This window comes from Bos indicus, chromosome 12 (assembly GCF_029378745.1).
Source record: "Bos indicus isolate NIAB-ARS_2022 breed Sahiwal x Tharparkar chromosome 12, NIAB-ARS_B.indTharparkar_mat_pri_1.0, whole genome shotgun sequence".
NCBI classification, from domain to species: Eukaryota; Metazoa; Chordata; class Mammalia; order Artiodactyla; family Bovidae; genus Bos; species Bos indicus.
In genome coordinates this window covers 79,264,635-79,277,018 of record NC_091771.1, presented here as the reverse complement: position 1 = coordinate 79,277,018, position 12,384 = coordinate 79,264,635, and the positions used below count along the sequence as shown (strand labels likewise).

Below are 12,384 nucleotides of genomic sequence, written 5' to 3'. Positions count from 1 at the left end.
ACGCGTGAGCATCAACACAGACTGCCAAGCGCACATTTTAGCCAGGCACCAGGCTGTTCTTAAGTTGCTTTTCCAAAATCAGTAACAAGGGGCCACATGAGCTGAGGTCTTTTTTTCTGATTCCTTTAAACATTGATAAAATCGTCTTGTTTCAGAAGTCATTTCCTCTTAGGTACAGATTCTGTGTCCAGGATGGGAGTTTTCTCCAAGGTACCCATGTGCTTCGGGGACCCACTCTGGTGCACTCCTGCCTGACACCACCTCAACTCTTTATGGAAACACCCTTTGTGAGCTGGGGTCTTTTTAGATCTCTCGTCGTCTTGTAGTCTCTGGGCAGTGAAGCTGCGGCAACTACCTCGCTATGGAGTGAGAGAATTTTCTCAAGTTTCTCTCAAATTTCTTTTCCCAAACAGGTCCTAAGAGGTGGTTTATACCACCTTACAAATCTATTAAATATCAGTGAGGTGACTTTGTAACATTAATGCTTTGTACTATCAAACATACTCTGGCCAATAAAAATACAATCTCCACAGCTGCTTTCTTAAAACTCTCACAACCAATTCTGAAACAGAATACTCAATACTGTCAGTTAAATAGGAAATCAAAAATGAGGTTTCAAGTCGGTACATTAAGAACAAAGTTTCAAGTAAGTAGACTTACTTCTCTCTATATTCTCTTATACATTTTGAATTGTTAACCAGGGCTGTGGATTACCTACTCCAAAGAAAAATTTGAATAAGTCAAAATTAAATATTCAGAATCTAAATTGAAACTGTGAACACAGACTATCCCTGTTGAAGTGCTTTTTTCTTAAATCTTCAAAATAAAAGCCCTCCCTCCGGCATCCCCCACCACACTTCCTTCCGTAGCTGCATGTAATGCCTTCAAGGAGCAGAGTAAGCTTGTGTGGGAGTTAAACACACACTCATCACCCCCACCCCACCAGATTTGACTGAAGTGTGGCAAGGAGGGCCATCTGTTTTATTTGAATGAGAAATAACCCAGCATTCTGATTTCAATTAGCCTCTTTGTAGCTTTATGTTTGAGCTGGTTCCATGGGTAACAGTTCAAACTAAGTGTAGAGAGAAGCTGGCCAAGTTCTGCCAGTGCTGATTTGTTTTTAACAACTGTCAATGAACAGAGAGCAAGTGTACAAGACAATGTGGCTGGATGCACATTAAAATGCAAAATTTCACAAGATCAGAACAGCACATTCTGGCATCTGAGAGCTAAACAAAACACTGAAATGGTGTCTATCATTGTGTCAATTTAAATATTTAAAATCAATATCACTTATTTAAATTCCTAGTTTTGATTAACAAATATGTGCCTTATTCTTCAGTTGCTCAGTGTATCGACTCTGCAATCCCACGGACTGCAGCACACCAGGCTTCCCTGTCCTTCACTATCTCCCAGAGTTTGCTCAAACTCATGTCCATTGAGTTGACGATGCCATCCAACCATCTCATCCTGTCGCTTCCAAATACACATCTACTACATGCAAAGTCCTGTTACACTTGAGGCCTGAACCAAAGAAGGAGCAGCGGTTCTTGCCCTTGAAAGGCCTGTGATCTACTTGAAAGGATAAGCCTGCAAAGTTATACAATAATCTTGAGTAATATTAAGACAGTAAGAGAACTGTCAGACAGCAGTATTGAACAAAGTAGCGGGAGTTCTGAGGATGGAAAAGGAATACTTCCGTCAAAGGCTTTACGTTGGAAGGGATCTGCTCATTAGTGGCAGGATAGGGCTGAAACAATGCCATCTCACACCTGGGTCCCTTCCGCATCACCTCTGCTCCCCTTTTCACCTAAGCATGCACACACACACACACACTCAAAAGCCCAATGAGGCATCACTGCATTGGTGACAGTTCAAAGCCTCGCCTGTGGCTGCACGGAAGCCACTGCCTCCCAAGGGTGTGTTTGTCAAAAGACACCAGATTCCTGAGGCCCCATCCCACACAGGTTGACGGCCCAGTTCTTTGACAGCTTCATGTAATGGATCTCAAGGAAGTCATATGAACCAGTGGGGGCAGGGGAAGAGTCGTTTCTGATGGCAGCTGGTTTGCACAATCACACTTATTGAGTCGCATTTTCCCATGGCACTCAGGGGTCCAATCCTTACTATCTGTTTCCTTGAAGTCCTGAAAGAAGAGTCTATGACCTTGGTTCTGCAGCTTCATCAGTTTCTCAACATGTCCCTCCTCAAGGGGTTGGCCAGTTCTCCAAAGCCACATCGTCCAGAGCAGAGGGGTCACGGTGGAGACAGCCAGCAAGAGGGGACCCTGTGGCTGGGTCCCGGCTCAGCGGCAGTTCGTGGGACAGATGCTGAGCGCCCAGCTCCTTCCACCCCAGCTCTGCTGACAGGTCACTGTCCACAAGGCAGCTGACCCAGCCCCACCCGCTCAGCTTCCTGCTGTCCAGGAGACAGTCCCAGGCAACACACTGCAACACAGTGATTTCCTAATTCCAGGAAATTCAAATTAAGACAAATGTAATCATAATGAAGAAGAGCTGCTAGTCATTGTTAATGCATAATCATAAAAACTGATTAAAAAAATAAGAAATACTGTATTTTGAAAAACAGGTTAAAAAAATATGAAATCTTTAACAGCAATGCAGTAGGCTCATATTAACTACTATACTTACATAATTCATCTGGCTAGATATGCATGACTAAAATTTCTGCTAACTGCCTAATAGTGAAAAGTTTAGTTTTGTTACAAAGCCTGGGAAATTGGAATTTCATTTAGCTCAAAGCTCAGAAAGTACATTAGCAAAAATCAGTAGAATCTGATAAAACAGTATAAATCACTTAAAAACACCATTGGCAAATACAGAATCCCCATGAATATACAACAGGTAATGATGCAATGAAGATGTTTTTACAATATTTATTAAGATAACAAATTTATAAATTGAAAGACTCAGAGGCACATAGTTTTTAAAAGGCCAATACCATGGAATAATGAAGTCAACACAGAAAAGAAGATATGAACAGTTACAACCAATACAAGATTTTTTTAAAAGCAGCATCCCTACCCCCCTGCCCCAATACACATCATAGGAATCATCCTTCAAAATTACCATGATAAAAAGTTACTTCCTTCAAAGAAAAATAATTCTTTCCACCTACCGAGCCTAGAAAATCCTATTTACAATGAACTGTCCTGTATTTCATCAGTATTGTTTAATATGGCCTCTTCTATTCTGCCATTAGAAGTACTGAAAATTTTATAGCTATTATATTTACAAATGCACATAATATTTAAATTTGCTCTTCATTGAGAACAACTGAATATATACTTAATCAAATCACGATACAAATGTTTTAGTGCTGATAACACATTCTGCGGGGACGGGTATATGGGGAGAGGTGTATTTAGAATCATGTTGTTTCTTAAGGATTACTAGGCCAATAAGTCTGGTAAAACTCAAGGTAGTCACAAAAACAGGTGTTTGTTGATGAAGAATTTAATTTATTTCTGTTTTAACTGGACACACTGGGCTTCTTCAGTCAACCTTCACCACACTGTATATTTTGGTAACAAACCAAAAGCATGCAAAGAAGCCAATTGTTCCTATAAAAGAAAAAACAAAAGTCAACCTCCTTTCAAAGGCAGCTTCATGATTTACATAAAAGTACAGACTTAAAATGACTGGTTCCTTAAAAAAGCCATAAAACTATAAACCAAAACTATAAGCCATTACCAGGAATACACCAAAGACCCATAAACTTTTCTGAAAAATACTGCACTAATGCAAATCAAATTTCTTACAGAAATTGATTAAAAAAACTTTTTATGCTATAGGATTATCTAAAGTTTTCTATAATATATTCTTTTCCTTATTACACAGAAAAGGCTAAAATTGGAAGAGGAAAAGGATGCCAATCTTACTTTTCTATTTAAAAATACTTTCTTATCACAAAATGGAAAATGCTATTAATTCAACATATGATATGAACAGCTTAAAAATCAGAATATCAGATTCACAGAATTAAAAGGGAATATTTTCTAAGTACAGTTATTGGGAATGATCAGCTTTCAAAGATTATTATAACAAAATAACTCAAAAAGACTTTACAAAGTGTTAAAGTGATATGATAAAGAATAATAATAAAGACACACTCCGTCTGAGATGAGAGGTGGCACAGAACTGGAGGACAGAGCAGCTCTGTCCTGAGATGCGTGAATCATCTTTAGATGAGTCACCTGGAATCTCCACCCCATTTCTTTATCTCATTAAAGAGAGATAATTTTATCTGCCCTACCAGCCTCCACAGACTGTTAACAGAGTAAATGAGGAGATTCATGAAAAAATACAGGCCTTGATTTTTAGGTATTTTTATCACTTTAGAGTCTAAAAATTTTGAAGTATTTTTATCACTTTAGATTCTAAAAAATTTGAATGCCAGACAGTTGACAAAAATGAGGCTTTAAGGATTATGTAACTGTTTAGGGCCTGTGGATGATAACAAAGGCCAGGATTCAGATTTACTTCTGATTTCAAGTGTAGTATCCTTTTAAACTGTACCATACTTACAGGTACTAAACGTAAATTCAGAGACTGTTTTGCAAGAGAATATGGATGGCATCACCGACTCGATGGACGTGCGTTTGAGTGAACTCCGGGAGTTGGTGATGGACAGGGAGGCCTGGTGTGCTGCAATTCATGGGGTCGCAAGGAGTCGGACACGACTGAGCGACTGAACTGAACTGATGTACTAAATTATGAAACTGCCTACCACATTAGAATTGATGCATAGCATTTTTTCCAAGATTATCCCCTAAGAAATATTCAATAGGTAGGGCTATAGAAGAATATAGAAGGGGATACACATGCCCCTTGTGGAAGTTTTATATTTAAAGTTCCAATTGTTTTCACCATTGTTTTAAGATTTTATAAGTCAAGAGACTATAGTTGGACATTACCACGGAAGTTATGAATGTTATTATACCCATTCTTACATATATGTAACCAAGTACCTGCTCTGCACATGCCATGCACTCTGTGTTTTTTCGAGGACACACATATATACCTTCTGGATATTCAAAGGGTCATTATTAAGGCTTGAGAAGAGGTTGGGGTTAATTCCAGAAAAGTAAAGGTGAAAACATAAATATACTGAAACAATCTTATGTGAAACAAGAACTTCAAGGTAATAGAAGGCATTTTAAGATGAGAAAATACATTTTATCATCATACTAGCAACTCTAAGAAAGTTAAGTTTACTTTGTTCTTCAAGTACTTGTAGTATTTTATTTTGTTCTTAATACTAAATGGGTATAGTGTACATACTAAAAGTGGCATCTTTCCTAATGTGGCAGAATAATAATGTTTTGTAAAATAGATTGACTTAAAAAAATGGTGTCAGTGCAGAGTCCTAAAATAAATGTGGATGTTTCCTTCCCACAAACTGATATACACTAAAAGTCACCGGCTTCACTGGTTGATTTAAATTTGATGTGGCTCCAGAATTTAGACTAGAAAAGTTGTTTTATTCAAAATAAGTAAAAAATATGACGCTTTAAAAATCAAGAACAATAAAGTTGAGGTGATAGTTGAATTATCATGATAACATGTGCCTGGAAAAACAAGACATTCACCCAGACCATGATTTTTTGTGTATAACAAGGAATAAATTGTATATGTATTTACAGACATGGATACAGATGCCCCCAAACAGTAATCCTCGTTTCATAGGCTATGACTGTTTTACAGATCATTTATGGAGACTTATGGCTGTGGATCTAAATCTATTACACAGAGACCAAGATATGCATCCCCACAACACACACACTCCTACCCGACTGTGTCTGACCAATGAATGACCTGATGTACAGAATTGATCTGGTGCCTGAATCTTGTTATATATACTGATATAGCAACAGGGGCACTTCAAAACTCTACCTAATTCTCTTAAATGCTAACAGATGAGTAGAAAGTAGAAAAGCTAATTTTTTAACAAGTTTTTTTCTTTTTTGGCTCCTGTACTTCCTCACATAGCATGCAACACAATCTTAAGATAAAATTTCAGATGTACACTTTTTGTGACAAAGAAATGGTCCCTCAATTTGTTGTTGTTTAATCATTCTACAATTGCTAAGCACCCAAGCATTGAGATACAGAGAACTTTCCTAGGTGGACAGAGAAAATGTACATATATAAATACCAATGTAAAGCACACTTTATCCCATTAGGTAAATGGATTTTGAAGTGGAGATATAAACCTGCAGTTTAAAACTTCTGGAATAAGGGATGTCCTATGCTCATCTTTTCTTGGTGTCATTTATTCTCAATCTCAAATTTTTAACCCCCAATTTCTACTTACTTCTAAATTAGGTAGCTAGCGCTTTTTACTCTATTTCTGAAATGAGCGAAAGCAAGACCGCCCCACTACGAGATGGAGGGGCAAGCCCTGAGGTGTTCTGGCCAAGGCACCCCTGACTCCCAGCACAACAATGCTCCTGGTTAGTCTTCTTCCGCTGGGCCCTGTCTTCTCGCCTCTGCTTCGCTGGTACTCACCTCACCCTCACAGGGGGCGGACCAAACCATGCTTAGCTGCACTGAGAACTAAATATAGGAGCACTAAGTAGTAGAAGTCTTCATGGGTTTTATAAAAGCAAAATAATTATAAATAATTTGCCTTAAAACGTATTAACTAAAAAGAAACCATTCTAATTCTTACCTGTAAAAAGAAAGAAGATCAAAACCATTATCATGGTATACCCGAAGTACAGGATGGTACTTGCGGTCCCCGTGATTTGCAGTTTTGAGAAGAAGTAGTGTATTGCATAGATTAAGAAATACACCGCAGTAAAGCCGCTGGTGAGGAATGAGCGCCACTGCCAATGATAATCCTGGGCAGAAGAGGAAAATCCAAGATCAAGAATTAGTTTCCAATTAATAGGTAACGCAGCTGAAGAAAGTTAATAAAGAGAACATAGCTAAATGGAATAGCCCCCCAAACCTAACTTTTACTATTGACTGCAGTCTCTTCATACTGAAATTTGCCAATTTCACTAAAGGTGTTCAGAAACACCTTCTATCTTTGATGCTGCTGCTGCCAACTCACTTCAGTCGTGTCCAACTCTGTGCGACCCCATAGACGGCAGCCCAATAGGCTCCCCCGTCCCTGGGATTCTCCAGGCAAGAACACTGGAGTGGGTTGCCATTTCCTTCTCCAGTGAAAAGTGAAACTGAAGTCACTCAGTCATGTCCGACTTGTAGCGACCCCATGGACTGCAGCACACCAGGCTCCTCTGTCCATGGGATTTTCCAGGCAAGAGTACTGGAGTGGGGTGCCATTGCCTTCTCCGCATTATATGTGAACTTAACCTCAATTTTCTAAAAAAGCATATCAAATTTAATAGTTAAGATTTTATCTCCTGTATAGAAAACAACTATAAAACAATGATTTAACACAATCTAAATCTTTTAATTAAGTCACCCAAGGACGTCATCATTTTGTCTTGCTGCCAACTATATAACTCACTGCAACGAAATCTCCTAAATGTTTTAATAAATTTTTCCACGTAAAATGTTTGCTTTCACTAAATTTTCAGTCTATAAGTATCTGTATCACAATAAGAATAGTAATTTTAAAGTCTAACAGTTTTTTAAAAATTCAGCATAATGTGCTATTCTTAGGAAATTAACATTTTAAAAGTTAAGTTCTAAATAAATTGTAAATATACTGCACTGGAAACTATCTTAACTCAGGCTTAAAGATGGCTGCATTTGATTTAGGAATATAGGTCAATTTCTACCTACAACTGCAAATGTGCAGTTATACTTGCTCACTGAAGAAAAAAATACTGACACACACAAAAAGACTGCAATCTTTTGATAATTCAGGTTTGGGAGGCTATTTTGTGACATTAGAAATTGACATGGGAAAAAAAAGTCGATAAAGAAAATTACTTCACAACTTGCCCCACAATAACACATATTTACTTCAATTAATAGTATTCAAGGTTACCTTATGCCAAAATTATAAATGCTGTTAGCAAATTAACATAAGCGAATATTGCTAATACATACCTCTGCACACAGGTGGAAATAGCAAAGAAGTATAGTTGCTTCAGAACAGGTAATAACCAAAATGATAAACACCAGGAACAGGAAGCCAAACATGTAATACATCTGGTGTGACCTACAATCAAACAAGTCAAGATGAACCAGTCAACAGTTTCTTTTTGACACGGTAAATGACACACTCCTTTCATTTTTTTTTTAACTGGAAACGTTTGCTTTTTCTCCCATCTAATCGACGACAAATTCTCACTGGTTTAGACGTGATGTATGTAGCAGAGGCAGGGCAGGGCAGGAAGGATACAACAATGCACTAAACTGTCTTCCTGTTCAGGTAGGACTTGCAACTCTTATTTATTCAAATATGCTTAGTCTGTCTACTGGTAAGTCAAAAATGTGACACTTCCTCCCTTCCCCCCCAAAATTAATGTAAAGACAGAGCCAAAGTAAGAAAAGGTTATACTGGGTACAGATTGTTTCTTATCATATATGATAGCATCGGCTGAATTTGGAAAACACTTTCATTCCAATCCCAAAGAAAGGCAATGCCAAAGAATGCTCAAACTACCGCACAATTGCACTCATCTCACACACTAGTAAAGTAATGCTCAAAATTCTCCAAGCCAGGCTTCAGCAATACGTGAACTGTGAACTTCCTGATGTTCAAGCTGGTTTTAGAAAAGGCAGAGGAACCAGAGATCAAATTGCCAACATCCGCCGGATCATGGAAAAAGCAAGAGAGTTCCAGAAAAACATCTATTTCTACTTTATTGACTATGCCAAAGCCTTTGACTGTGTGGATCACAATAAACTGTGGAAAATTCTGAAAGAGATGGGAATACCAGACCACCTGACCTGCCTCTTGAGAAACCTGTATGCAGGTCAGAAAGCAACAGTTAGAACTGGGCATGGAACAACAGACTGGTTCCAAATAGGAAAAGGAGTACGTCAAGGCTGTATATTGTCACCCTGCTTATTTAACTTCTATGCAGAGTACATCATGAGACACGCTGGGCTGGAAGAAACACAAGCTGGAATCAAGATTGCCAGGAGAAATATCAATAACCTTAGATATGCAGATGACACCACCCTTATGACAGAAAGTGAAGAGGAACTAAAAAGCCTCTTGATGAAAGTGAAAGCGGAGAGTGAAAAAGTTGGCTTAAAGCTCAACATTCAGAAAACGAAGATCATGGCAGCCGGTCCCATCACTTCATGGGAAATAGATGGGGAAACAATGGAAACAGTGTCAGACTTTATTTTTGGGGGCTCCAAAATCACTGCAGATGGTGACTGCAGCCACGAAATTAAAAGACACACACTCCTTGGAAGGAAAGTTATGACCAACCTAGATAGCATATTCAAAGGCAGAGACATTACTTTGCCAACAAAGGTCCGTCTAGTCAAGGCTATGGTTTTTCCTGTGGTCATGTATGGATGTGAGAGTTGGACTGTGAAGAAGGCTGAGCACCGAAGAATGGATGCTTTTGAACTGTGGTGTTGGAGAAGACTCTTGAGAGTCCCTTGGACTGCAAGGAGATCCAACCGGTCCATTCTGAAGGAGATCAGCCCTGGGATTTCTTTGGAGGGAATGATGCTAAAGCTGAAACTCCAGTACTTTGGCCACCTCATGCGAAGAGCTGACTCATTGGAAAAGACTCTGATGCTGGGAGGGACTGAGGGCAGGAGGAGAAGGGGACGCCAGAGGATGAGATGGCTGGATGGCATCACTGACTCGATGGACATGAGTCTGAGTGAACTCCGGGAGTTTGTGATGGACAGGGAGGCCTGGCGTGCTGCGATTCATGGGGTCGCAAAGAGTCGGACACGACTGAGCGACTGAACTAACTGAACTAACTATAACAAACAGGAAGGAAAGACAGGCTCTAATAACTAAAAAAGTTCAAATTTAGTTCTGACAATGCTACCTGGAACCCTGATACTTTCTGTAGCATGTCAATGTGATCAAATAAAGATCACAACATACTGTAGTGTATGAGTGGCTCAAAATTACCACGGTGCATTTTCCTACTCAAACAAGTAACCAGAAAATGAAGTGATCTTGAGATAAGAAACGACTTTGAAGGTTGTCTAGCTCAACAATGCTTGCTTGAATCCCCTCCCATCAAGAGCTCAAAGACACTCCTCTGAAGCAGTACAGATTACTTATTAAAACACAGGACTGGAGAGACAAGTGAATTTTCTGTCACACAGTGGCCGGGTGACACAGGCAAATTACTTAACCTCCAAAATCTCATTTTCACCTCTGTAAAATGGGACAGTATCCACCTTATAGAGGTGTAATAATTAAGTAATAAATAATAATTAATAAATAAATAATAAATATTTATAATAATAATAATAAATATCACAATTCTTCTAACACTGAAAAGATAAAAGATAAAATCTTATCTCTTAAGATTTCTGATTATTGGATAACAGTTTACATTTAAAGGTATAAACAGTAAGCCCTATAAACAAAAAGAGAAAGCTAGTAGTACATACAATGGGAACGAGAATAAGAGGACTTAGTGCTCAGCTTACCAAATACTATTCAGGATGAAGAAAAGCTGTATAAAGATGCACCCAAAGGGCAAAATCCCTCCCATGATAATACCAGGTAATGGCTTTGTGTAGAAAGACTGTTCAGGAATCTGACGTGGAATCTGATTGGTTCGAACTGGGTGTTCAATGGCCTTCAGTAAAAAAAAAAAAAAGAGAGAGAAAGGGTTAATAATTATATATCTATTTAAGAAATTCTTCTCTGCACTAGATTATTTGTCAGCTTTTTCTCAGCTTCCATGCTGACACTAATGGCAATACAAGTCGACCTAGGTCATCAGAGCGAAACTTGTATTCAGAAGCCCCACACCAGACACCATCAGGTACAACAGTCTGTCTGTCTACTGGAACAAGCCACCACGGTTTCCAGCAGGGATCCAATGACTAACGGCTTTAAACAAAATAAGAAATACACAGGAGGAAACAATATAGGACTCAGAAAATAACAGTTAATACAAGGGTAGAGTTAAGCTTCTCCTTTTAGTTATATATTTACTGTAAGAAATGGTTCTGAAACTGTTGTCAATGTGTTTTTTGGAGATGGACAATGTAATTTCTATTAAAATTGCTCAATTTTTGCTAAGACTTAAGAACACAAGGAAGATAATGAATGGTTATATGAAGCTTTATGATCATAAATTACTGGTGATGTTCTCAATTATTCTCTAACACACTACATGGCAGTATAAAAACAACTGGAGCCTCAAGCACCTAGACACAGTAACATGAGGGGAGGGAGGGGAGTACACATGTAGAAATTCACTTCCTTGCAAAAAACTTCAAAACCTACTTCTATAGTTTTTGTGATGATACAGCTAAAGTTAAAACCTGATATTCTCACTGAGATTATACTTCTGTGAACTTGATTATTTCATATGTCAGCGTATGTGTAATAGAGGGAGAGAATCACTATACCATTCTTCAAATTTTATATTTTTAGAATTTTAAGTACTTATTTCATCTATGTAATTTAAAAATTTCAAATCATGTCAGTTTACTATTTATACTATACAGATTTCAAGTCATAAACAAAATGTCAAAGAACTGAGAAATCTTTTAGTAGCCTGGCATGGTAGGTACAGTGGAAACTCTGAAGTCTCTTAAAAGTAGCTAAGTTTCTTCCAGGGTATTCCAGATCCCCTCACAAAGTGTACTGAACTACGTTAACTTCTTTTAACCTTGTGGAGACATTTTCAGAGAAAAGCCAAGATAGTGGAGTTAGAGAAGGACCCAAGAATGAATTCTCAGCTTCCTCTGAGCCTGTGGGTAGAAAGCGGGCAGCAGAGGTGGAGGCAGACAGGCTGGAGCGGGGGACTGAGCCGTGACTGCAACCCTTCCTAAAACCAAATGCCAGCAGGTAAGCACATAAAGTTTATTCCAAAACTACATATGAAAAACACTGCTATCCTTACAGTATGGTCACTTTTTTTTTACAGCTTTGCTTCCTAACCCATACTCAGTTTTACCTAGTTAAGTTATATAAGATTAGAAACATTTATTGCTAAGAGAAAAAGATACATGTACTTTTTAAGTTAAAAAAAGGGAACAATTTATTTTTAATGTAATAAATTTGTATTTTTCATTAGTTTAAATTAGCATTCATTTCCTGTAATCTATTTTAGTTTCCATTTACATTTACTTATCAAACTTTGAAATCTTAACTTTACATCCATAACCTCTAACCACATTCTTCTGAGTACTATTTTAAGAATGACTGCAGTCAAACTCGGAGAAGGCAATGGCACGCAACTCCATTACTCTTGCCTGGAAAATTCCATGGACG

General features: G+C 38.2%; 1 protein-coding gene across 1 annotated transcript in view; it reads right to left on the bottom strand.

The window, feature by feature from the left end:
• Nucleotides 1-2,882: 2,882 nt before the first annotated feature.
• Nucleotides 2,883-12,384, bottom strand: part of TM9SF2 (transmembrane 9 superfamily member 2) — a 51,601-nt gene continuing 42,099 nt past the window's right edge. Inside the window, exons 14-17 of the mRNA XM_019971837.2 lie at nucleotides 10,584-10,735; nucleotides 8,049-8,160; nucleotides 6,694-6,865; nucleotides 2,883-3,583 (exon numbers count right to left, since the gene is read on the bottom strand). Coding sequence (XP_019827396.2) covers nucleotides 3,516-3,583; nucleotides 6,694-6,865; nucleotides 8,049-8,160; nucleotides 10,584-10,735 — 504 coding nt within the window. The 3' untranslated portion in view covers nucleotides 2,883-3,515. The remainder of the gene's footprint in view (nucleotides 3,584-6,693; nucleotides 6,866-8,048; nucleotides 8,161-10,583; nucleotides 10,736-12,384) is intronic.